At 39.9% G+C, this 26847-nt stretch overlaps 1 protein-coding gene and 1 long non-coding RNA gene across 3 annotated transcripts; one reads left to right on the forward strand and one right to left on the reverse strand.

Annotated features, from left to right (window-relative positions):
- Window positions 1–784: 784 nt before the first annotated feature.
- LOC101175172 (MORC family CW-type zinc finger protein 3) lies at window positions 785–22343 on the reverse strand. Of its 2 annotated transcripts, none has more exons than XM_078954090.1 (17): window positions 22185–22343; window positions 22002–22074; window positions 17879–18011; window positions 16234–16455; window positions 15802–15948; window positions 14432–14585; window positions 11735–11863; window positions 10874–10993; window positions 10693–10796; window positions 10453–10581; window positions 9741–9857; window positions 7594–7671; window positions 5054–5084; window positions 4586–4959; window positions 3169–3631; window positions 2605–2774; window positions 785–2059 (listed from the first exon to the last, which is right to left on the reverse strand). In XM_078954090.1, exons 1-17 carry the CDS (start codon window positions 22221–22223, stop codon window positions 1903–1905), a joined length of 2640 nt encoding a protein of 879 aa, XP_078810216.1. In that variant the 5' UTR covers window positions 22224–22343; the 3' UTR covers window positions 785–1902. The 2 variants fall into 2 exon arrangements, with proteins under 2 accessions (XP_078810216.1, XP_078810217.1); XM_078954091.1 differs by having other exon boundaries at window positions 1862–2059; window positions 2605–2740.
- LOC105354866 (uncharacterized) lies at window positions 21951–26372 on the forward strand. Its single transcript, XR_909407.4, has 3 exons — window positions 21951–22092; window positions 24938–25248; window positions 25355–26372. It is a non-coding gene; the product is annotated as an uncharacterized LOC105354866 (long non-coding RNA).
- Window positions 26373–26847: the final 475 nt, after the last annotated feature.

Raw genomic sequence — 26847 nt, forward strand, 5'->3', positions numbered from 1 at the left:
TTTCTATCCACCCATCCATCAATCCATCCATCCATCCATCCATCTTCCTCCGCTTATCCGGGACCGGGTCGCGGGGGCAGCAGACTGAGCAGAGATGCCCAGACTTCCCTCACCCCAGCCACTTCCTCCAGCTCCTCTGGGGGGACCCCGAGGCGTTCCCAGGCCAGCCGAGAGACGTAGTCTCTCCAGCGTGTCCTGGGTCTTCCCCGGGGCCTCCGCCCAGTGGGACATGCCTAAGTTTTCTAAAGAAATGAAAGTCTTTCATTTGGGAATTAGACTGATAATAAAATCTGCATTAGTCAAAATATTGTTTTGTCAAATAAGTATGGAAAAAAATAGGAATTTCTCAACAACAAAAAAAAACTGAACCTTTTTTTGCTCCTATTTGTCTGACCACCATCATTGTATAAATGTGCATGTGAGAAAGGTGAGGTGCTGCAAGTCAAAATGCTATAAAAGTTCATACTATCTACCCTTTGCTGAAATTAACCAAGTATATGACACATTACCTAACTGCCTAGAATATCCCTTTTTTTCTGCATCAGGCCGATTCTGCTTTGGCTTTGCCCAAACATTGTGACTAACATGTTCTCAACAAGGGCTTGAAACATGCATTACATATTATTCAACATACCCCCCCACCCTACTCATACAATTATTTTTCTGTTGCCGTAGCAACAGAAAACAGCAAACCACATAGAAAGGAAAAGTGGGCGTTCCAAATTCCAAACATTCTTCATTGGGCTTTATTACCACCTTGTGGTCAACAAAGTGTACTGCAGGCTTTGAAAAGGAACAGTGGTTTAAGCATTTATTCCAAACTGCACAGAATAAACAAAAGTTTAAAAAAGTTTTCATCACTCATCAACACAAAACTTTAAACAATGGATTAGAAAACTTAGAGTAAACAGAGGCATGAAACATACAAGTGATATTTCACATGCCTGAGGAATTATGACATATTTTCACATAAAATGACGAGTATGTGCACAAGAGTCTTTAAAGAAATATTGTTTAAACAAGACAAAAACCCAAACTATACATATTGTTTAAAATGTAAATAAAAAATTAAATCCAATAAAAAAGAAATACATTATCTATACAAAGGATTTTATCCTTCAAAATGACAGATTTTGGGTTTAAACCCCTGATTGATAACACACATATATTACAATTTAACTGCATTACTTTTAGTTTTGCACAGAATAGATTTTTTATTTCAATGCCTCTCTTTTAAATTTGTGGCCTTTAGTTTCACTTTAAAGTCTTTTGTTATCATACCAGGGAGTTTAGGGGCAACCTTAAACACTAAAAGAACCGTTTCGGTCAGTTTGTATTGAACTAAAACCAGCGAGAGCTGCTTTTAAGCCTTTAAATGTTTACAATAAGTGACTTTGAGAGGTGTTTTATTTTCCTATATTGAATAGTTGTAACTTATTTTACTTTTGCCAGCAAGTTCCTTTCAAAACAAAATGCTGCCCTTGTCAAATATTATCCTCCAACTGAGCAGATTAGGATGAGCTTGGTTTACCTTTATCCTTTTTCTCCTTTCACTAATAAATACAAACATTACAAAACTGGTGTACAATCCAATTTTCCTTTTAAATCGAAATTCTAAAGAACTTCATCATTTTTCTTCAAAGCCACAGAGCTGCAGTGCAGGGATAAAAGAGCCGCCGCGGAGCCCCTGGTTGGAGGCCCCTGTCCTAATTATAGTGGGTGATTTGATGTAATGCTTTCAAACCCTAATTTTAAAAGACAGAGAAGCCTAACGTTTAAATTCAACAGGGAAAAGGTGAATCTAGAAGAAGAGGTATGAGCGCATAAGCTTTTGTACAGCTAGTGCCTTTATCTTAAACTTTGCATGTGAACAGGAAAAACAAAGGACAGACTTCTTCCAGATCATAGTTTCAGCGAGTTGACCTCGATGATCTGCTGCAGGATGTTGTCCACATCGGCCGTCTCCAGGCTGATTCCGTTTAGGTCCAGCTGGGGCAGGAGCGCCGTGAGAAGAACCACCACGTTGTTGCGGATGTCGTGCAGATTCTGCTGTGCTAATCTGAACAGGAGAGGGTATCAATAAAAACGAAAAAAGATTAGATTTGACTTCCTACACATCCACTGGGAAAACAACAAATCTACATTGAGTACCAGATCATCAGAGATGTCACATACTGCAAAAGAAAAAGATTCAGTTTTAGCAGAGCTCAGCCTTAAAGGGATGTTAAACAGTCTTTACCAGGTTTGAAATATTCTACTTTCAAAATGAAAGCAAAGCAAAAACTGGTTTGCTGGACTGAGAAAATTTGGTTACCTTCCAGCACAAAACCAGCTTCATGTACACATCTAAAGGTATGATCAAAAAAATTGATTTAAGGTGTTTCTCTAAGCTTGTTTTACAAAATAAAAATATTTCATTTTATTTAACGATGTGTTGGAAAACTGGTAAAAAAGGGATGAGTAAAATGTCTTACCTTCAAAATAAAAGGTACATTTAGTCATAACTGTTCCTTTTATCAGCTTTTACCTGACACATGTTTTATTTTCTTTGCATAGAAAAATCTCTAAAAGTGTCAATCTGTCCATCAGTAAGTTGACGTTTACCTGCTGTCCTCATAGGACTCGCCGTCACTCCCTCTCATCCTGCTCTGACCGTCAGCCCGCTCTCGCCTGACTTTGTTCTGCTCCAACTGATCCCTGGACTCGGCTTTCTGACCTGGGACCAGTAGCCCCTGAGGCACTGCACCCAAATTTGGATCAGCAACTGAAGGACACTGATGGACACAAAATAATTATTTTATACGTCCCATGACGTTTTTTTAAACCTCAATTTTTCTCTAAATAAAGGAGCCAAAAAATACATAATTAAATAAATTATAAACACAATATTTGCATGTTTTGCAATGTGCTTTAAGGAGACAAAGCCATTTTTTATATGCACAGAAAAACAACTACCGGTACTACAGCTTTTTTATCTCCTCAAAAGGAAAACTTTCTGTTGTGGGAAAGCACTTTTCCACCTCTCAACAACAATCAATGTCTCCTCGGTCTGCAAGCTACAATTGTCATGATTTTTTTTTTTTGCCATTTCCTCTGTGTACTAACAGCAGTGAGTATTTATTCCAAATACTAGTTCCCCTTTTTTAACTTGTGATGAACAACACTCACCTCAGGTGGATCAGTCTGGCAGCCGACCTCCCTGATTGCCGCTTGCTCTTTTTCAGTTTTATCGTCCGCTGTCATCGTGCCTTGAGTTGTCCTTTCCACCTCCAGCCCCAAAACGCCACGCAGCCTCAGGACCTCTTTCTCCATCGTAGCAAGCCTCTGCAGTTTAGCTTCCCGGTCGCCCCCTTCTGGAGGCTGAAGGGGATGATCTCCTCTGTTCAGCGGAGGCACAATTACCATCTGGGTGGTTTGGAGAGATTGGGTCCAAGTGTGACTGGGGCTAGTGGGGTTTAGCTGCAGTACTCCCGAGTTGTCCGAGTGGCTGTCGTCCATTTCAACTTGGGAACTAGTTTGCTTCCCGTGATGTGAATCCTCATCGACATTTGCGGAGCTCAACTCATTTTGTCCAAAAAGGTACTGCTTCTTTTTCACATTATAGGATCTCAATTCAGGGTTCTTTTTACGGCTGCAGAAAACAAAGCAAGGCTGGTTATTGTGTTGCATATCAACGCAGCTCTTTTTGCAGGTTTAAACAAAAAAAAGTCCTGTATTTTCTGCATTATAGTTTATAAGGCCCACCGTCAATAAATAGTCTATTTTCAAACTGATGGGATATATATGGCGCACCAAACTATAGGATGTATTAAGCAAGACAAAAAAGTCAGAGATAATTCAGTCAGATCTTATCAACAGCGTTCAGCCTGCACGTTAGCCATGTTTGAAGCATTAGCCACTTTAGCATATTCAGAATACCTGTAATTCCCAACGTCGTTTGTAGCATATAATATAAAAGACTGATACCACTGAAACACAATGGAGTGATTTTTGTGCCATTATTCCAACTTCCTGTTTTGAGCGTAAAACTTTAAAAATGTTGTGTGCTCAAAAAAATTGTTTTGCTCTTAAAAATATGTGCAATCAAAACAAATTTCACTCCAGAGAAATTCTATTTCTTCTGCGCTCAAAACAGAGCAGGGCACCACGTTACAAATGTACCACAAAAGCCAGCCAATTACAGACGTGAAAATAGTTTTGATTGAACATATTTTTGAGTTTCAAGTGCAAAATAAATTTTTGAGCAAACAAATTCTTTTTAAAGTTTTACGCTCAAAAAAGAAAGTGCTTTGAATAATGCCGCACAAATCCCTCCATATGACTATGCTAACTCCCAACCTTGATAGTGATACATAAAAAAACACAGTTGACACCACTACACGTATTGACAATAACACCCAACCAAACATTTTGACAGAGCGGCCTTGCAAAATCCCATTGACATCAGTAAGCAGATCAGAATGAATCCATATATAAGGTGCTCCAGATTGGAACATAATCCTGCTTCTGCAGTTCAGACAAAGACAAACACGAATGTGTCTTTAACTGGAATTCTTGCAGTCATGCAACACACAACATGGCCCACCTAAAAATGTTTTTGTTCTTCTCCTGGCTTATATTTTTGTGTCTGTCTTCCTTTGTGTCACTCTCTTTGTCCTGAGGCTGATCATCTTCAGGTATCTGTGCTTGCATGGCTTCATTTTTGTCTCTAATTCCTGCATGATTTTTAGCAGACTTGTCCTGGAGGTCCATATCCTTTTGTGTCACCGCATCAATATTAGTGTCCCTTTCTGCGTTTTGATCCAACGGGTCTAGGGAGTCTGTTTCAAGGCATTCAGACGCATTCCCCTCAGGATGGTTCTCAAGTCTTAACATTTCAGAGAACGGAGATAAGGGCTGCTCCGGAGTGACTGAAGTGTGCGACAAAATGAGCTGCTTCGGCTTTTCTGACTGATCAACCTGAAACACAACAAAAACAAAATGATTTAATTTATCTTAGTTAAACTGTAAATGACAGAAAATCTTGACCCAAAAACAGTAAAAAAAGACAAACCTCAAATGACCTTTGACGTTTTCTGTTCTCTCTGCAAGATAAAAAGGTAATAAAGGTCAATGAAAGTGATGTAGCATTCTTTTTATGTAAAATAATTGAACTTAAAACTTGTTTAAGTGTTTTAAGTGTGTACAGCTACTGCTAACTTTCATAGCGAAGAGGAATACTGAGACCTTTCTTTTTTGTAATGAACTTCAGCCAATCAACAGTTTTCAATAGCAGCTCCACTCTAACCGGTCCGTCCCATTTTTCTATGGACCTTCATTACTGCAAATTATAATTAATTAATTGTTGATTCATATTTTTGGGTTTGGTCATTTTTAGATGACCTTTAAGATGAAAAACCATGACTATCCAGCAACAATGGCAGAGATTAAATGTTGATTTGAAGAGATTTTCTAAAAAGTGGCAAAATGAAGCGTATCTGAGCGGCTGTAAAGAGAGGAAAATGCAAAGAGAAAGGATGAAATGTATTGCCATACCTTCAAATGTGCTGGAAGACAGACAAGACAGGAAAAACGATAGAATCCGAACAAAACAGACCCCCCCCCATCCTGTGTGCTGTGCAGAAAGCCAGTTACTGTTGTTTAGAGAACAGAGGTGTGCTCTTTGTGTGCAATCTCGCTGTTTAAAATGAGATAATTAGACAATCAAAGGGTATTTGTGTGGGATTTCATACAGGATCCTGCGGGCAATTAGATATCACATGCACTTGATATATAAGTGTTATTGTAACGCTCTGTAACGCTAGCCCGAGCCGTTACAACTGTGTCTCTTCATCAAGGTAGCAAGATACTCAAAATGAAATAAACGTTTTCAAAATGGGTTATTTAAATAAATAAATATATTTAGAATGTACTACCACTCATGCTCAAACACATACTTGGAAAGCGGGAAATCAAAGAACTAGATGAACTCTTGTTGATGTATAACTTGAGAACATTGCGAGTGCAACAGAAGTGGATTGTGCCCACAGAAAGCATGCATCCACATCCGCTAAACGAAGAATCCCACTCACTGTAATTGACTAATCAATCACCACAGTCTCTGCAGGGCTAAGTTATGGATCCTACAAGTGTTTCTTCAGCCTCAGCAAATCTTAAAAAAAAAATCTACAGGAAAAAAGTTACTTTAAGTGTAATTTGGCGTGAGAAATAGAGGTGTGGCGTGTGGGCGTGAGAGATCAATCAAATGCGTGAGTCTCACGGACAATGCGTGACAGTTGGTAGCCCTGACTTTCATCTGTGTAACATTTTTAGTCAACGCAAGAGAAAGCAAGAATGTTGCTAAATCAATATCCAACTTCTTTGTGTATTTGATGAAGTAATTCCATAATTAAATTACCATATTACCATGAGACTTATTTTTTTGCATAGTTTGAGCAGGGTTGCAAATATTTTCTTTTTCCTAGGGGGAAAAAAATAATGCAAAAAATAATTGAGAATAATTGAATTTACAGCAAGAAGGCCCCCGGTTCAAGTCAGGTTTGGGGGACCTGAAACAGAACATCAATGGGGGACCTTTCTGTGTGGAGTTTGCATGTTCTCCCTGTACACGCGTGGGTTCTCTCCGGGGACTCCGGCTTCCTCCCACCATCCAAAAACATGCTTCACAGGTTAATTGGCAACTCTAAATTGTCCATAGGTGTGAATGGGTGTGTGATTGTGACCCTGCGACAGACTGGCGACCTGTACAGGGTGTCATGCCTTCGCCCGTATGTGGCCGGGATAGGCTCCAGCAGCCCAGTGACCCCGAAAGGAAACAAACGAAAGAAGATGAATGAATGAAAATATTATTATTCTTTTTATTTTTTCTTTCTTCTGACTACTGTGGGATACCAAGTAATCAAACCAGGTTACGGAAGTACCATTGAAAGAGCCATCGTTCAGACCCTGCAGTGGAAGGCAGTTCTCCCCAAAAAACAAAAGTCTCAGAATGATCTCCTGAACCCAAACATGGAGATGTGTTTAGCGACGCTTTTGTAGGATTCTTCTAGGTCTCTCAATCCTTTATATCATCTGTGTCTTTTGTGTAAATGCACACATATGCTAAGAGCATCTAGTTTATGAACACCTTTTTGGACAAGCATTGGGCATCAAATTTGACGGGCTTCAAAGAAAAGCAGTGCACGGAAATTTGACGTGTGAGTCCATTGGGTGTAAACAGAGATTTCTTCGAAAGCGTAGCACTTTTCACCCAAAAGTGCAATTTAGACTCCATTGCGACTTATAATCCGAAAATACTGTATACTGCACAGTACAAAAATGGTACTGTTAGTATAATAAAACCAATAATAGTACAGAATTTTTCACCAGCAAACCCATCATGTGGTGGTAAACTAACATAAACTATCGCGGGAATCCCGCACAACGTTTTTCAAAAGCCGTCACAGGCACCAAAACGGAAATGAGAGCATTTACCAAGAGAGGGGAAACCACAACATGACACGTGAACCCGCATGCACACAGGAAGAAAGCGTTTCTGCACACACTGCTTCTCATTAATGCAGAGGGTGAGGGGTCAAGAGAAAGCAAACTTACAGTTTCTTGTGGGTTTTCTGGTAGCTGGGGGTTAACTGCTCCTCACTCTCATCTCCTTCCTCTGGTGATGAGCAGCTTCTGCACAGAAAGAGAGATTTGACTGAGCAACCAATTATATATATTTTTTTTTCAAGCCACCTATTTTTGTATATATTTTATTTTTATTATTGTGATTATTATTATTGTTATTATTAGTAGTATTTAATATTTATTTATTTATTTATTATGAATCTCATTTTCGATAATAATTTCAATAATAATTGTAATTATAATTTTTAATAATTTAATATTCTTAATAATTTAATATGAATGTCATTTTTATGTCCTTTTTTGATGTTATATAGATAGATTATTATTTATAGATTATTATTTCTGAATGTCGTTTTTTGCTGCCACAGATATATGAAATTTCCCCATTGTGGGATTAATAAAGTCATCATCTATCATCATCTATCTATCTATACAGCCCTGAACACTACAGACCAGTTAAGGCTGACACTACAACCTTTCTCAAGTTTTGCAGACACTGTTGTCTAAAGATCATCCACAACCTGACTTATCAACAGGTATTCAAGAGTGAGGGACAAGGACAATGCAAGACAGGGGAGTTCAGTAAATCATAAGCTACACATGCAACATTTGGACCCTTTCTATAATCAACACTTGACTTATAAAGGGGCATAATGCTTTGCATGATTGGGCTGCTGGTGAAAACTCCCTTCTCACACTGCTAGCTTCTTCCTCAAACTCTCAGGCAGAGTCTGGTTGAAGAACATGAAGTGAAACAGGGGTTCTCACCACACAGAAGTAGTCATAACCCAGTGGAGTAGAATATACTACACTCCGGATGTTAACATGTTAACTGGTATCTATTTTCAGAAACTTTGCTTCAGTAGGTCATCATCTAGAAATCCTTTAAACCAGTTCAGTCTCAGAGAAGTCTGTTTTTTAAAACCTAGATAATTAAAGACGTACAACTTTGATGTCAATCATCTGCACGTTTTAAAAACACCCCGACTTAGACTTTTTTTTGTAGTGGTAACAGTTCTTCTTCACATTGGTTCAAGCACTAGCTTCTCCTTATAAATGATTGTTAAGCTCATTGTTGTGATCTTCACAAAATCCTGACTCCATCTCCTACACCTGCTCCTTTATTTATCTGTAGGGCTGCATAATATGAGTAAACCTGCAATGTGTGGCATTGTGAGGCTGAACAAGTTGCAAGTCCATCTCAAGGCCATTTATGGATGTACAACATTGCAACATTTCTTAAAGGCAAGCTAGAATATTACACATAAGGTCTATGGATACTTATAGGTGCTTTTGGATTATGGGAAGACGTTGGAGATCATCCAATCGTGCAAACGCTACCAGCTGGGATTTAAATCTAAGACATCCTACAGTACTGATCAGCATGACATTAAATACAGTAGGGAATGAAATCTGCTGGTAGCAAAGTCTAGATCAAAGGTCTGGAACCTTAAGCTCTGGAGCATAATGTGGCTCTTTTATTCTTCCAATGTGGCTCTTTGGCATAAAAAAAAGCTATTTAAAAAATAATGGGTCTATAAACTATGCTTTTTTTTCTTAGGTTTTACAACTGGTGTTTTGATTTTGAAATTGAGGTGATCTTAGTACAAATAAATTTCTTTATTTTTCACTCTTTTTTTTTGTGTGTTTTTTACTGCTGTTTGACAGTGAATCAAGAGGCCTTGTGTTCTTCACCAACCCCCCAAAAACAGAGCAAAAGATTGGTGAAAGGTTAAATCTACCGACAAATCTGTTTTTATGAGAATAAGCTTAAAGCACATTTTCTTATCACATGCCGAAGTGTTGTATTTTTCTAAATGGTGAAATGGATTTTTGCGCCTCTTGGTGAGTTAGAAACAGCCCCCAATGGTTGTTTTAGAGTTTATGGATGCAGACCTAGGTCTTTTGGTAAAACAACACAAAATCTATGTAGGTTAACTCAAAAGTCTTTTTAGGATACAAACAAGTATTATTTTGTTTGCGCTTTCACAGGCATCTGCAAAAATTATCCCAAGAAAAACTCTTTGCAACTAGAGCGAATGGAAAAGCTCCATCAACTTGTCCTGCAAGAACAGACTGAGTGACAAAGTCACAGTAGAATTCTGTGAAACATGCACCTGTAGCGTGGATTTGGGTTTTGACTGCAGTTCCAACTTTCAGGAGTGACCTTATAATAGTTTGCGGGGATGCTTCTCCACTTTAGACAATCTTCACACTGTAGCCACATGGGACCCCTATGGATTCAACCAAGAAAGCCATCAATCAGTAAGCAGAAAAGCTACAGGATATTCTTATCAGAGATCATGAAAACAGTAACCTCATTGGGTTAAGATTAGTAAGTTATGTCTTTTGAGTCAAATTCAAATCAACTTTAATTCTAAAGCACCTTTCATGGAAAAAGAACAGCTTTTGCTGTACATAAAAACAAACAAAAATACCAATAAAATAATCAAATAAGCCAACTTTCATGAAAAGAGTGTTTTTGGCATTTTTGACATGCTCTTGTGCCACATTTTCTTAAAACATTTGTAAATAAAATTAGGCTTAAAATTCCATTTCTGGGTGTTTCTTAATTCCGATTGTTGTGAATCAGGAAATGTAAAAATACAGTTAGAAAAACTTGTATGGCTCCTAAATCGCCATTTTGTTTCTTGTTGCTAGAAAAACGTGTGTAAACAGATGGATGATGGGAAATGGGGGCAGGCTTATTCCACGCCAACAGTTCCACCCACAACTCAGAAATAAATTTCTAATAAACTCCTGCTGCTCTACAGAAACTATGTCCAAGAAAACAACACAGGTTTTTTGATTTTGGCTTTGGACACTCACTCGTCTCCACTTTGCTGGCTTTCCTCGTCGTCCTTCTCCGCAGTCTGGAACTCTCGCTCTCTAGCCTTCTTGTCTGCCACTTCCTTCCAGTAGTCATTCAGTTTCAGCCCCAACGCTCCAAGAGTAAGTCTTACATACAGATACATTTGTTTTAGAGTCTTGCATTGAGCTAATAAACACACTCATGAGTGACAGCATGTATCTGAAGTAGAAAAAGATGAATGCATTTCTTTTACATACCTGTATTCCTTGGTGTACTCAAAGTCTTGCTTGTTATGAGCAGGCTTGAGAAAGTTGCACTCAATGACACCAATCACCCCAATCCCGGCTCTTTGCCCTGAGACCTGGATGAGATTAGGAGTGATGTATGAACTGAGGCTGTGATGCACTTATGAACTGAAATTAAAAACTGTTTGTTTACCTTAAGCTGGTAGCCCACTTTCTCATACGCCTTAATGAGTCGATTCTTGTGGTACATCATGATGCCATAATGGTCCTTGTTTTTACTGTTTATTCCAAAAGTCACCTTCACCTTCTCTTTCTGGTGGACACCAGTTAACGAAAAGGGCAGCGTTTGGAAAAACAACATTGTGAATCCCTAAACTTCTTGAGTTCTGTCACATGTTTGACAGAGGAGGAAACAAATCTGCAACTAAACGCTAAAAGAAAAATTATGAAATAAAATGTAGGTTCTTTGAAATTAATAGAAAAATCATATGAACTGAAGATAGAATATAGTGGTCCCTCGGAATATCCAGCTTCACCTTGAGGAGTCCTATTTTGTGACATTTTTCAGCACAGTTTTGCATGATTTTTATTTTTTTATTAACAGTGCACTGTCTTCTGCATCCTTTTTGGCTGCAGGCATGTCAATCAATCTCTACCGTGCCATGTCTCCTGTACAGACTACATTCAGCTCGCCAAATTGACATAAATCTTTGATTACGATCAGATCTTTGATTTCATTCTATAATACTGGACTTATTTTTCTGCAAAGGTTTGAACTTTAAGAGAAAAAAAGTGTGAACATGTTGGTCTGTATGAGAAAAGTGTGTAAATTATATAAAAACAACTGTAATCCCACTTTGTGGGTCCACCTATTGCAGGTATTTTTAATACAAAGTAACTATCGGAATAAACGAGGGAACACTGTATATTTTCTCCAAACATGTCTGACTCTCAGTTCACAGTAAAAATGAGGATTGATTAATTCATCAAAGCCACAAATATCTTACCCCCCTGTTTGTGGCTAAACATATCGAGTTGAGTCGCAATAGGATACACTAAACTGGGGTTTGTACACGTCATGTTCGATGTAGCTCAGCTTTTTCGACACCAGCCTTGCCTGAATTTTCTTGCCCCTCAGTATCACCTGAGTCCTTGGCTTTAGATACAAAATACTGAGGTAGGCCTGAGAAGAGAAGATGCACATAGGAGAAAAGACACATTTGAATCAATGTAGTGTCGTTAATACTCTGAAAACCCAAGGCATTTTCTGTTTCAATCTTAAATACTTTTGTCAGGGGTCACCACAGTGAATCACCCTGCAAACCTGCACATGTGATTTAGCTTCAGTTCTACAGGAAATGCCCTATGTGACCCAACCCTCTGCATTTATCCAGACTTGGGACAGGCACATGGAAATACCCCTATGAGGTTCACCGCACGTGGCAGTCTGAGACAGGCTCCCATCTACACACTAACCAGGTCCCGATAGCCTCTGAGATCAGATGAGAATGGGCAAACAGTTTACAACTGAATGTGAAAGTTAGGTTGTTGCTCACCATTTGTAATATCCCTTCAGGGGTCGCTATACTGAACCAGCTTTCAGTGATTTGCACAAGTGGTTTGGCAGAGATTTTTGTACACTGTATGACCTTCCTGACACAACCCTGTGTTTAATCCAGGTTAGGGACCGGCACAGGGAGACCCAGACTTGGCTACATTGTCAGTCAGTAGCATGAAGGGTCTTGCCTAAGGACCCACACTGGATGAAGCTCATTGCTTTGAAAGTCGGGTACTAACTCTATTAGTAACAGGTAATGAAGCTGGTTGTTTAGAAAACCCCACTATTGCAGTAAACACAAACTGATGTCTACAAAACCACAAGCTATCTCTTACGGAGGTTTGTGCTTGAAAGTGGAGGTAAAATTCTTTCTCACACCCCCCGACACCAGGTTCTAGTATGACTTACTCCGGTCTTAACCACAACCGCTGTATCTGTTACCTCGTTTCAAGCTTTATAGCATGAAACGGGCCTTTATAGCAGCAGAGGAGAGAATGAAGAGTAGTAAATTCCAACATCCGCCAAATCTCTTACTTTTTAAAAAAAATATTTTTTTTCAAGATGCAATGTTTCAAAGCACGTTTGTTCGGCATCTTTTATAAAAAGGAATATCTTTGGAGGGTTAAATGTTGGAGTGGGGAGAAGTCATAGGGGTAGGGGAGAAATTCAGATTCAGCCTTATTGTAGTCACAGTAATGTTTGTTTAACCCTTGTGCTGTCCTAGGCACTTTAACATTGGGAGTTGGGTCATCTAGACCCACTAGACCAGGGGTCGGGAACCTATGGCTCGCGAGCCATATATGGCTCTTTTGATGGTCACATGTGGCTCGCAGACAAATCTTTAATTATACTTTTTTTTTCATTAGACCAGTCCTTCTCGGGCGCGATGCGATGCCAGAGGCGCGCAGTAGTAACAGTGCTTAGAGAGAAAAATCTGCGCCAGCGCTATCAGTTTACAATTATCTATTATTTCACAGAGTTTGTACCAGCCGGAAACCTGTGAATTGCCGTGCCTAAAACGGCGCGCTCCCGTCTCTGAGAAAGAGCGCGCAGATGCGGGGACGGGATGTGTGAGGAAGAAAGCAGAGGGTGGGGGTGGGGGGGACGGGCAGCAGGTGAATCGCGCAGGGATTGTAATAACGTAAAACCCGCTGCCTGTCACTCACTGCAGCGTGTGAGTGTGTGTTTGGCTCCGTATCTGCATGTGATCAATCTGTCTCACATATAAAGAACATTCAGACCTACGATCACGTTTAAAGTCTCAACGCCTGCATGAAGCAGAAACTCACCACGTATCACCCAGACTAGACATTCAGCAAAACTACCACGAGAAATACTCATCATTTATCAGCAACAGCATAACAATGTTATTAAAAAGAATCCACAGACTTATTGTACTTTAAAAATGTTGAAATTAAATAAAATGCACACATTCACTTGTATTTTTAGTTTTAAACATATTGTCGCGGACTGAGTTGGATGGCTGTTGGGCCGCGTTGAAAGTTCTGGAGTTCATTAAACGCATCAAGCAGAGATCTGATTGGCTCTCAGTTCTGTCGCTCAGCCTGTTGTTAGTTTGGACCAATGGGGTTCAGCTATGGGCCAAATAAGGGAAATGGGAGGGCTGGAGCGGGAGCAGGTGAATATAAAGTTGGGAGAAGCACTCTCGTCTCAGCGGGAGAGATTAAGGAGTTGCTGAATTAATTGTTCGGCGTTTGTTGTGGTCTGCAGTAACCAGAATTAAGAACCTTAAATGATGTTAAGTCTCCGTGCCTCAGTGTGGAAAAGGGACACAACATTATTGTATGGCTCTTTCGAAATTACATTTCAAAATATGTGACGTTTATGGCTCTCTTGGCCAAAAAGGTTCCCGACCCCTGCACTAGACAGTACTTTGAACCTTTTTTCCTTAATGATTTGTGATCTTCACTGGTTTCCATGGATTACATGAAATTTTTCCCCCTTTATCCACCTTTGTCATGATAGGGAGAACACGTCAATGGTCATCTTGACCCCATAAGATAGCACAAGGGTTATATGACATATTTCAAACATATACTTTTCATTGACGTTGCACCTTTTAATAGCTTGGAAAATACGGTATAGAGTGCCAGCAGGGAATGCTGGGATATATTTATTGAGAAGCAAAGGCAAGGGAGTTTCTTTGACATTGCATTTGCTCTGCTGACTCACCCGCAGGCTGTAATACATGTCTGGGATGTTCTGGTGATGTCTTAAGGACCCGCTGTTGCTCAGACCCTTCTTTATCTCTTCTGTTTGAATCTCGGGCAAACGAAAGTCCGTTGGGTCCGTCTCAAAATCGATTTCTGTTTTGCCATCTTTAGCCCTAGACAAAGGAAACAGCAGTTAGAAGAGAAGAGGGTGTTCTGAATACAAACCATATCAAATATTATTTACAGTGTAATTCTATAGATGACAATCTTCTACAGCAGGGGTCGGCAACTGGCGGCTCCGGAGCCGCATGCGACTCTTTCATCCTTGTGCTGCAGCTCTCTGTGTTTTTGTAAAATAACTATTACGATCTAAGATTGTCGTGGTGCCTTTAACACTGTCGGGTAGCGCGAGTGGGCAGGAGGAAGAGAGCAGCGTGAACGCACGGAGGTGTGTGTTGTGAATGCCGACCAGAGTCTGTTTTGGGATGGAAAATTCTTTTAAAAAGACAGTCAGTGGCAATCTCGTAACGCCCACTAGTCTAAAACCACCCATTTCCGCGTAAAATTAATTAAATTTGCGTTAGGACGCCCCTTACTATTCTGTCAACTGTCTGCTATGATGACCATATGTTGCATTGTCTGCGTAGAACAGTAGAACATGATGGAGGGGCGGTTGCAGGCAGGGGAAAACAACTTGGAGCTGCAAAGGTGTGAACAGGTACAGAGGCGGGGCTTAGATTTACCGCTTATGATTCCAGAATCGCAACAAACTAAGCTGCTTCCTAACAAAAAATAGTTCTCATCCATAAAATTAATATACTTAATTGGGTTTACTGGATTTAAAGGGAAAAAAATAGAAAGGAATCTGCATCAAAGTGAATTTGTTTCCATCATCTCACTTATCTTAACTCTGGGTGATACAAGGTTGTGTAGAATGGATAAAAGATCAAAGGAAACATAACGTTCATAAATATTTAAAAAAAATAATTAAATAAATATCCCGACAGCATTTTGAATCAATACAAGTATCGCCAAATGAACTATTGTGATATTTTTTGCAAAACGTTTGTTTTCTGACACCCCTAGTGTTGCGGCTCCCTGTGCCTTGATTTCTGTGGGAAACTGATCCAAATGGCTCTTTGAGTGGTACAGGTTGCCGACCCCTGATCTACAGCATAGTTTTAATAGAAAAAAAAAAAAGTTTGTGAAGCTTCACATTGATTAATCATATTCATTTTATGTGCTCCTTCCTTACAAAAGGGAAACAAAATAAAGACTCAAGGTCCTCCTCAAGAAGACAAGTAAGATGAAAAGTGGTCTCTTTACCCTGATTTCATTCAGAAGTAATCAAAAAACAAAACAAAACAAAATAATGTGTGAGCAAATGACCTGCGAATATTCCAGATTAGGATCTTGGTTCCTTTTTTGGAGTGAATAGAGTCAAAGTGAGCGTGTATCTGCTCCTCTGAGCTGATGATGGAGTGTTTCAGGATGGCTGCCAGGCTGGCCGTTGAGTCTTCAGTCACAACCAGCAACTGTGATACTGAATTAAGGCAATAACATAGTGACAAGTGCAAATGCATCGTTTCTTCTTGGTACAAACCTGTATTACAAGCTTGCTGTCATAGCCTTGTACCCGAACTGTGTATTTGCATAGAAAGCAAGTCACAACGTGACATTCAAATAATTTACTTAGTAGTCTACTGTAGGGATCGCATGCACAACTTACAGTGCTCAACAGCAAACACACATGCAGTATGTGGCTTGTGGTTTAATTATTGGAAAATTGGAAAAAATTCCTGTCTGTTATTTGCAAGGATATTGGTTTGTTGGTTGAAAGGCACAATAGGAACCATGACAGCCTGAGCTTTGATGTTATGCAGGTAGGTCTGGGAGAGCATTCCCACTGACTGACAGCCGCCGTTCTTGGTGAATATGAGCGCATCGCGGCCCAGACGCATGGAGCCGGACTTGAAGCCATTCCCATAAACGCCGATGGCCTGCTGGCTGCTTTTACCAGAGCCCTTTTCCGTAAAACCGAAGCTGGGAAAAACAAATCAAATCAAACTTTAATTATAAAATAGCGCTTCTCATGCATTTTGTGCAGCTCGAAGCGCTTTAACATTAAAAACAGAACACACACAACATTACAGTAAAAACCCAACCCACCCTTCACCCTTCCCACTTCCCACCGTTAAAACATATGACCCATGGCCCCCATGTACAAAGAATGATGACTATGTAGCTAAAATAAATAAATAAGCAAACAAACAAACAAGTAAGGCTTGGCTCTGCTGTGAGGAAACGGTATTTGGGAATCTTTTCATACCAGGAGCCGGCCCGGCCATGGGAGCATCGCCACAGCGCCCACGCATACCGGGACAACACTGGGGTCCACTTCACAGCCGTGAAGCTGCAAAGCTACACCCCAGCCGCCCCAGCAAAGCAAGAACTGCAGCAACAACTGCTGACCAAGCCGGCAAGCCCTGGAGGAAAAGATCCCCACAAGAAACACTGGGGCTAAAATCATGATAAGATGCTAAAATTAAAAACATAAGATGTATATAAAAACATAAAATTGAGAATAAGATGCATAAAATGAAAATAAATACCTAAAATAGCCTAGACTAAAACTAATAAAATAAATTAGCAATTAAAATCAACTAAAAGCTAAATTAAAAAGGTGGGTCTTGAGCCTCTTCTTAAAAACTTCTACAGTCTCTGCGGCCCTGAGGCTCTCCGGCAGGCTGTTTCACAGGCGAGGACCGTAATGGCAGAACGAAGCCTCACCATAAGTTTTGGTCCTCACCTTAGGAACAACTAAGAGACCAGTGCCAGAGGACCTCAGGGTCCGCGACGGTTCATATTTTAAAATAATTTCATTTAAATAAGAGGGCCCAAGACCATAAAAACATTTATAAACCATTAAAAGAATTTTAAAATCAATCCTGAAACGTACAGGGAGCCAATGCAGCGATTTTAAAACCGGTGTAATGTGTTCCCGCCCTCTGGTCCTTGTCAGAACTTGTGCCGCTGAGTTCTGTAGAAGTTGTAAGTTTGAAAGAGACTTTTTTGGTAGACCAGAGAGCAGGGCATTAAAGTAATCTAAACGACTAAAAATAAAAGCATGCATCAGCACCTCTGTGCTGGCAAGGGAGAGGAACGGGCGGACTCTGGCAATGTTTTTGAGATGATAAAATCCTGTCTTAACGACATTTTTAATGTGTGGGATACAATTTAGCTCAGAGTCAAAAAGTATGCCCAGGTTTCTCACACATTGAGAAGGTTTAAAATAATGAAGATGTGGTAAAATCATCTCTCTCAAAAGAAGTATAAATTAACTTTTTGTGGAAAAAAAACAAAATTTTTTTGCAACAGTGGAATCTCCATTGTATCTAGATGATGTCTACTGATTTCTAATATCCCTGTGCATATGAAGGTCCTATTTGTGAGATCATGACTTTACCTGAGCATCTTATGCAGTTTGTTTGGGGTCATGCCGCTGCCATTGTCGGTGAACGTCAAACAGCGCTGATCACCTTCATCTACGACATCTATCCATATCTGCTTAGCAGACACGCCAGGGTCTGATGCATTGTCTGCAAGAGAGGAAAAGGGCATTTATGGGCTAGAACAGACATAAAAAGGTCTCTTTTTAGCTTTTCTCACAAAATATTAATGTTCTCTTCCTTTTCCCCCCAGTCTTCCAGGGAAGTGGGTTGTCCAAAACTTAAAGTCCCCCTACGACTTTTTTTTTTTAAATTTATAAACATGTTCCCAGTGGTATTTTGATTATGATTAGGAATTTTTAACCAAAATACTACAGCATAAATGTCTTAAAAAGCCATATTTCATGTTTATCTGAAGCCTCTATTTCCAAATAGAGGCTACATGGGCTTGACACAAGATGAAGGGGGGCACAAACAACACCGACCAGTCTTCATCTTTAAAAGTTTATCTTGTGTGAAAAGTGATATATTTTTGGCTCCAAATCGTCACTATTTGAACAATGTTTGGAATGATAAAATGAATTTTTCATAAAATTACACCACAAAGACAATTGATGAAAAATGCTTTGAACTACATTATAACACCAGCAAGCAGCACTGGCTGAGGCTCAGAAATGATTTGATGCTAGCACATACAGATTATGGAATTAACTTGCACAGCAAATAAAATGAAATGCCAGCAAGAAGGGAACTGATCGCACGTAATTTTCCAAATATGTGCAGGCAGTGCTGGACTTTTTTCTTGGCCGCACTGACTCAGAGGAAGGGTTAAGTTTAGGATTACGGGTTACGGTTAAACTGCATTCAGACTGAACGCGATTCGTGTCGTAGAAGTGGACAATATCAATGTTAAGTCAACGGTACAGGCGCAACACGGGTTTCAGCTGTGATTTGCTACCTGTCTAAACCAAATTGTCCAACAGAACCTGTCCCAGCTACTCTTGGGTGAAGGCGGGTACACATTGGACAGTCTGTCACAGGGCCGATGGAGCTGGAGCGATCATGATCACTATGCTGGCATCCGGGAGGTGAGCTGGCGGCCAGATATAAACCATTGGGGAGCCAGCCTGCTCCGGCCCGCTGAACTTTATGATATTTTTCTTATTTTCATCAAAGCAATAACAAAAAAAGTCACCTGATTTTACTCTTGTTTTTATTTTTACTCTCCATGGTTAATGCGGGCCAGCAAGCCTTCAAATTTGGACACATTTGGGACTTTACCTTTAAGTTCAAATTGAAATAAATGAGTTTTTGTTACATTTGTTCTCTTTCATAAGAAAAATGCCACATATCAAAAACTCAAAAAACAGGATTTTCATCGGAGGGGGACTTTGAGCAGTCAGGCCCTGTACCCTCTCCTTCCTCACTGAGTCCTTGTAGAATCCATGTTTTATGTAATGAATTACGTTATGTTCTTGTACTTCCATAATTAAACTGTCGTCATCCATGGAGAAAATGGATGCATGCGGTGTTAATGTGTGTTATTGCATGGGCACATCCTCTTAAATAAAAAATGATGTTTTATTTTTAAAGTACAACAGAGATGTTCATTTTGAAACCTTTGTTTGTTTCCAGTTTCCCGGCTTTTTGCAGCAAAACTGACATGTCAAAGGACTAGATATAGAACTCCTGCATAAAGCTTGCGCTGTGGTGCGGAGGGACGTGGAACGCAGACATGACAGAGTTGATGTAAACATTCTTATTGATTGATTTAAGAACGTTCTATTTTTTTGTGAAAACACAACATAACGGAGATGCACCGCAAATGGACTAGTGGAAATCTGCCTTTACAGTCGTATCAAATATCACTAGATTGTAGCTGCCAAAATCTTGAATCAACTAGATTTTAATCAGATAGGATTCAAATTAAATATAGATTTTTCTCATCCCAAATAAATTTTTTGGAAAGCAAAAACAGTTTTCATAAAACTATTGATTCAAACTAAACAAAGGAATTGGAATTCTTAGTTAACCTCATTATGTGTCATCTAAAGGTTGGTTGTAAAAGCCTTTCAATCAAAGGAAGCTCAGAGGGGGACGAGCATTTTCAATATGTGCATCGAAGCTGTGGAACGCATTACCACTGAGCATCCAGCAGACATCCACAGTGTCCATTTTTAAAAACATCTCAAACCTGTTTTTACAGTCAGGCCCTTGACTATAAATGGGACTCTTCTCTGCTGCTGTCAGAAGTCAGAACTCTGTCTCCCCATCTGGTCACCGGCTGGAGCCGTCCCCAGATTTCTAACCATACTACATCTCCCAGAAACCCCCAGCGCACACTTCCTGGATGCCACACACCTGACTCTCATTCATTCATCAATTACAGGATACTTAATCTCTGCACTGTGTGAAATATTGTTTGTGCTATTCTGCCTTCATTACAGATCCTTATCTCCTGAAACTTTTTTTTTTTTTTTTTTTTTTTAAACACACTTCCTGGATGCCGCACACCTGACTCTCATTCATTCATCAATTACAGCATACTTAAGCTCTGCACTGATTCTCACTCAGTGTGAAGTATTGTTTGTATCACTCTGCCTTCCTTACAGAGCGGTTTGGACCTATTTGGACCTGATCTCCTGACCCTGTTTCTGTTTGCCTGGACTTTTAGCTGAGCCAATAAACCTGCTGCATTTGGAATCAGTCGTCTGCCTGTATCTTATGACAACTGCTGTGTTTTACTGTTTTGCTTGTATTCCATGTTTTTATGACAATCCTTGTACTTTTTACCTTTAATTATTTTAACCTCTTTGTTTTTGAGGTTTTATTGTATGGCGCCTTGTTTGACTGCAGCTATATTAAGGCACCATTGAAGTAATTAAACTTGAACTTAAACGCTGAACCACTTCATGAATTGCTGGAGCATTACAGGTACTGTTGTCAGGGGTCTTGCAGATACTTACTGTTCTTCAACGGTTTGTGAATGGATTAAATAAAGTTTGATTTAGTTTATTTTTTTTAACTTTACGACACACTAACCTTTTCCTTTACGTTATTTTATTAAATGAATTTTTTTTATTTTTCTTTAAACCTAGAACCACGATGGAGGGGAATAGCCACATGCGGCTCCGGAGTCGCAGATTGCAGATCTTTTAGATTCCAAATTAAATTAATTTAGAATCCACTTGAAAGCAAAAACACACATGAAATGTTCTTTTTTTCATAGCTGGAAATAAACGTAGGCATCAGGGGGTTAATAAAAGATTAAAAACAACATGTATGCACGAATGCCACATTGTGTGTCGATTAGACTATGTCAAACTGCATTATGTGAGAGTTGTGTTACATATTGAGACTCAATATGCTTTAACTGGAAATGAACATGTTTTCTCTACTTTATTTTTAGTTCATAGCTCTGAAATACTGAAAAACTGATCAAAATGCAAACAAAAACACACAATGATTCATATTTTGTCAGTATTGTGACCCATGCCCACCGCTTAATCCAATACCATGCATGTAAATGTTAGAGATGTTTTGTGTTGAACATGTTACGTCATCCTTGCTTTTGTTAAGTTGTTTGGTTTCCTCTAAAAAAGATGGGGATGTAGGGCTGCATTTTGCAGCATAACTGCCTGAAACATGCAGTCATGTCTCTGTGCTTTTTTTTGCACAGCCAAAAACCAGTTCCTGCTTCGAGCCAGCAGCCAACAAGCAGTCGTCACGTTTCAGCCAAAGGCGGTGGCGCAGAAATGAGTTTGCGCTGTCAACACACTGTCACTTTGAAGTGCAATAGATGAGCCATTTCATTCGTTCGCATGCGCCCAGACGCAGGGACTTTGCACCAAACAAAGGCGTTGAACAGCTCTGTAAGGCTGCCTGTACTGATTTAAAATGCAGCTATAATCAATAACATCACGCGCGCGCAAACAGCTTGGATGCACTTGACATACATACGCCGAAAAACCCGAATAAGGAAGTTCGTCGACCCCTCAGACTCCGTCAGAAAATCTCTAACATGCTGCGCTGTGCGCCACAGCGGAAGAGCGCACCAGAACAAACCACAGAAAAGCTGCAACAGACAAACAGAAAACTGCAAGTGCGCGGAACCGAGCAGAGTTCACAAGTTTCACCTACCTATCAGTTCTGCCACCGCGCTGAACGGCCAGGTGTGACTTGTGGAGTTGCTGTTCAGGAAGGAGGGACTCATCTGGACAAATCGGAACAAGTAAGCAGCAACCGCGTCGTTATTTATGATTTTTTAAAATGATTAGATTGTAGTAGTTTCACTCAAACGAAACTGAATTATGACAGACTTACAGAACTCAGACGAATCCCATGCTCGCTCAGCCTCGCCATGTTTCGCCTTGTTGTGCGTGCGCTCGCAGTGCGTCATCACAGAGGAGGGTGCGCCTTGAGCCTCCACAGACCGAGGAAGTCCCTGAAACACAGACAGATGCTCCTCAAGCAATGTTTACGCGGGGAGGATGGAAGCTCCGGAGATTATTTCCCACAACCTAAATCACTTTAAAGACCCACTCCAATAAAAATCGAGTTTTGGGTGTTTTTTTAAACATGTTCTTGTAGCATTGTTCTCATTATGGAGGACTTATATAAAGAAAGTTAAGATTAAAACTGCATTTCGGAGTATGTCTTTATTCAAATCGTGAATCAGGAGAGGACTAGAGATCCGGTTCAAAGCTGATTGTAGTAGCAGCAAGCCACAACCTCCCTTCTCGGCTCCATTCCAATGCATCCTCTTGCATTGGTCTTCCTTTCGAGCTGGCATTTTGCTCCAAATTGCACGGCTGGAAAACGCTGATATTGCTTGCCACTTTTTTGGGGTGTGTGTGAGGGGCTGTATACTATCGGGAGAGGGTGTAAACAAAGGGCTGATGGGAAATGAAAAAAGGCTTAATGGTGTCAACAGTCCCGGTCACAACTACTCAGAGGCAGATTTCTAATAAACTCCTGAAACTCTGTCCTACTGTCTGTAGACTTAAAAAATAAAATAAAATAGGCCACTCCTTGGTGATGTAGTTAAAGTAAAACTTTGAAAAATAGAAAACAGAAATGATGAATACGAAAAACACATCAGAAGTTATTATAACTGAGACAGGACTTTTCATTTTAAATGCAGAGTTAAACCAGTTAATTAAAATGAACTCAAAGTCAAACTGGATCAATGTAAAAGTGAGTTGATGCAACTTAAAAATGAAAGTTTTCCTGATTAACAAAACCACTGCGGCGGGGGTCTTGGTGTGGGGATGGCTGGGCACTCTCCCTCCTTTTTTTCACATTCCACCATCCATTTTAGAAGTTCATAAACACTCAATTGAGAGCAGGTGTTAGCTCACCTTTGCACAAACACTTAGCGTGATTGAATGAAATATTTCACACTAGTTGGTCTGAAGGCATAAGTATGCGTGTGTGAACACTTTCGGTATTGTCTTCATGTTGACATGTGGACAGTTTTGCAGCCAACAGGTGTGTTTATAACATTTGAGTGTGTGTGTGGACAGGCCCCAGCCCTTTTAGTTTTGTATTACATCTGAACCTGACCGTATTGATAAACATCCAGCAACTTGTTGCTTTATGCTACTTCACCCTTCTACCCCCCCCCCTCTCTTATGAGGTTCCATTTGTGCCAAAAATATCAAAATGTGTTTTTGCGTCCACTGTTATGTCTTTGGTCCATTGTCTATGTCTACTGATCGTGTTTTTGCGTCCACTGTCTATGCTTTGGTCCATTGTCTATGTCGATGCAACTTAAAAATGAAAGTTTTCCTGATTAACAAAGTATAGTTACTGGGTTGATTAAAAAAAAAAGATACAATGAATACTGCCAAAAACTGGGTTTGGACTGGAATTAACACGTTTCTTTCTGTAATTAAACAGACACTGACTAGAAACTTAAACTTCAGGACACGATGACAGGCAAAACGACAGTAGTGTAACAATAATGTCTTTCTTCTTTCCTTGGTGTTGTCGGTTTGCATTAGCAAAGGCAGAGTAAACAGGTAATGTGATCGTTATATCTTGTGACAACAGAATGCTTATTTTAACCCTTGTGTTATCTTAGATGACCCCACCCCTACTTTGACGTGTTATTCCTACCATGACAAATGTGGATAAAGGTGGAAAGATTTCATGTAATCCATGGACACCAGTGAAGATCACAAATCATTGAAGAAGAAAGGTTCAGCGCACTGTCTAGTGGGTCTAGATGACCCAACTCCCAATGTTAAAGTGCCTAGGATAGCACAAGGGTTACTCATAAGCAACTTGTTCAACATCCAATTATTTTTAATCATTTGATTCAAATTCTTGGACAAAGATAAAAGTTTGTGTTCAGTTTTTGATAAAATCGTTATATTGGGGGAACAGGGTGGGTGGAGGGAGGAATCTGGTGAGGGAGGGTGTGTGTGATTATCCCGTGTTTTCTGTTTTAAAAGATTTTCATCTTTTATGACTACAAAAATACAGGGAAAAATATTAAAATCCTAAATGAACTAGAAAACAAACATCAATACTAAAGTAAGGCTTCAACATTTAACATTTTTAACGATACAAAAAATAAATATAAGAATAACAAAGGTAATTTTATTAAAATCAAAATCAAAAGTTAAAAAAAAAAATCTATTAGAAACCCAAAAAGGTAAACATGAACAGCAAGTACATCATTGAATGGATGATGGCAACTGTCCATTATTGCAACCGAAAGTTATTTAGCATGAAGTGGCATTGTATCCGTATGGACCATAAAACATTTATAATTAACTCAAACGTCAAAAACCAAACATGACCATCCAATCAATGATGACCCATAGTACCTAGGTTTTCCGGTTTCTTGTTGTTTCATATTTAAAAATTTCAATTTACTTCTGGAAATTACTTTTGTTGTCCAATACATTTCCTTTTTATTGTGTTTCAGTTTTTGTCTTTTGGTTTCTAGAATTTTGTTTTGATTTCTAAAATATGCTATTTTTACTCTCTGTTTTGCTTTTTTATTTGTTCCTGTGATCTTTAATGTTTTTGCGTTGAGTGATTTGTTGCTGTGATTTGCACTTCAGGGCCACCGCTCGGAGGGGAGCTGGGGGCCAGACCGCTATGGAATGGGGAAGCAACCTGATCGGGCCTCCTGAACTTTATATTTTTCTTATATTCATCGTAACAATAATAAAAAAGGTGCTCTGATTTTATTCTTGTTTTTAATTCTGCCCTCTCGGGTTAACGTAACTAGGACAGCAAGCCTTCAAACTTGGTCAGAGAGAGATGGAAACAGCGTGGAAACGTCCATTTTTCAGACACAGCAGTGGGAGTGAAGATCACTGTAGACTCTAAATGATCTTAAGAACCCAGACGTGGAGACATGAATATCAAGGTTTGTATAGAGTTCTTCAAAATAAATAAGCCTAAACCTTTCTTCACAACCTGTGTCTTCCATGCATTTTAAATGAGATAAACACAACACACACATTTTTGCACAGGTGGCAAGCAAAGCGAAAGAGGGGCGGCTGATCTCCCATCACCACAATCGACCAGCACAGCCACTACACAACGGCGGACACGCCATCAATCTGCCCGTCAATCTCACGCTCCAATTTTTCCTCAGTTGTGAACAAGACCCCAAGTTATTTAAACGTTTCCAGCTTGGGCAGTAGCACTCCACCAACTATGGTCGCAGACTTAGCAGTCGCAGACATCCCAGCTTCATACTTGGGCACAAACCTTCCAAATGCAGGCCTGACTTACTGCCGGCTAAGCAAAGCAAGCTTCTGCTCTGGTCATTAATAGACCGGACAGCCCTCAGTGAGGCTCCCCGTAACCCATACTCCCAAAACACCCTCCAGGATACCACAGGGATTGCGGTTGAATGCTTTCTTCAAATCCACAGAGCACATATGGATTGGTTGAGCTAACTCCCACGAACCCTCCAGCACCCTAAAGAGGGTGTAGAGCTGCTGCACTGTTCGACCATCAGACAAACTCTCTTCTTCAGAACTCTGGCATATACTTGCAGGGAGGATAAGGAATTTGATTGCCTGATAGTTGGAACACACCCTCCAGTGTTCATTCTTAAAAAGGGGAACCACCATCCCTGTCAAGACACTTCCACAGCATCCCTGGCTTTAGGCACTCAGGGCGGGCTTCATCCACTCCCACAGCTCCGAACAGCAGCAGAGAGAATAGAGGTGGAGAACACAGTCCACTCTGACTCAATGTCTCCATCCTACCTGGGTGTCCAGGAAGTGGAAATAACTTATTGATGTGCTTTTGTTGCAATAGTTTGTATTTTATTGCACTTGATTTCAAGCACTTTGATTTGTATATGTTGACATGAAAGGTGCTCTAACAATTAAGTGGACAGACATACAGACAAAGATAGAAATGCCACCAAACTAAAATGGATCTAAAAAAAAAGTTTAAAGGGATCATAACAAACAATGCAGACACGCTGCATCACCTTTTTGGATCAACAGATAAAAATCTTATACCAAATCTTGACATTGTCTTTCCATAGCACAGTTGTGTTTTCATGTTGAAGAAAAACCTGTAGTCCAGAGCAGCATTACTGTCATGTTTTTAACTAGAATCAGATTGTGTTGTTGCTCTGTTCACAGTCAGTAAGAGAGAGGGAGGTGCACACGTGGAGAAGAGGGTGGGAACTGTACGGGATATGCTGCAAACAGTGGAATTACAGGACTGACAAGTTTTGAACTTTTGACTGTCCCCAAAAGTCTACACATTCTACGTTTTTTTTAAACAGTCTAAGCACTTTTGAACCATTTTAGGACCATAATAGTTAAAACGTAGAAAAAAAAGGCAATTCAAACTGAATCTTCAGCCCTTGATTACTTGCTGCCAACTTGGTTGCGAAATCGGATCAAAATGTTCCTGCTTGATGAAGAATGTTGTTCTAAAATGCTGCCACCAGTTGTTGGGATCATTGCAGACCTGGGCACGGAGCTGACTTTGCTTG

Source organism: Oryzias latipes, chromosome 10 (genome assembly GCF_053564925.1).
Source record: "Oryzias latipes strain Hd-rR chromosome 10, Olatipes_Hd-rR_3.1".
In the NCBI taxonomy this organism is placed as follows: Eukaryota; Metazoa; Chordata; class Actinopteri; order Beloniformes; family Adrianichthyidae; genus Oryzias; species Oryzias latipes.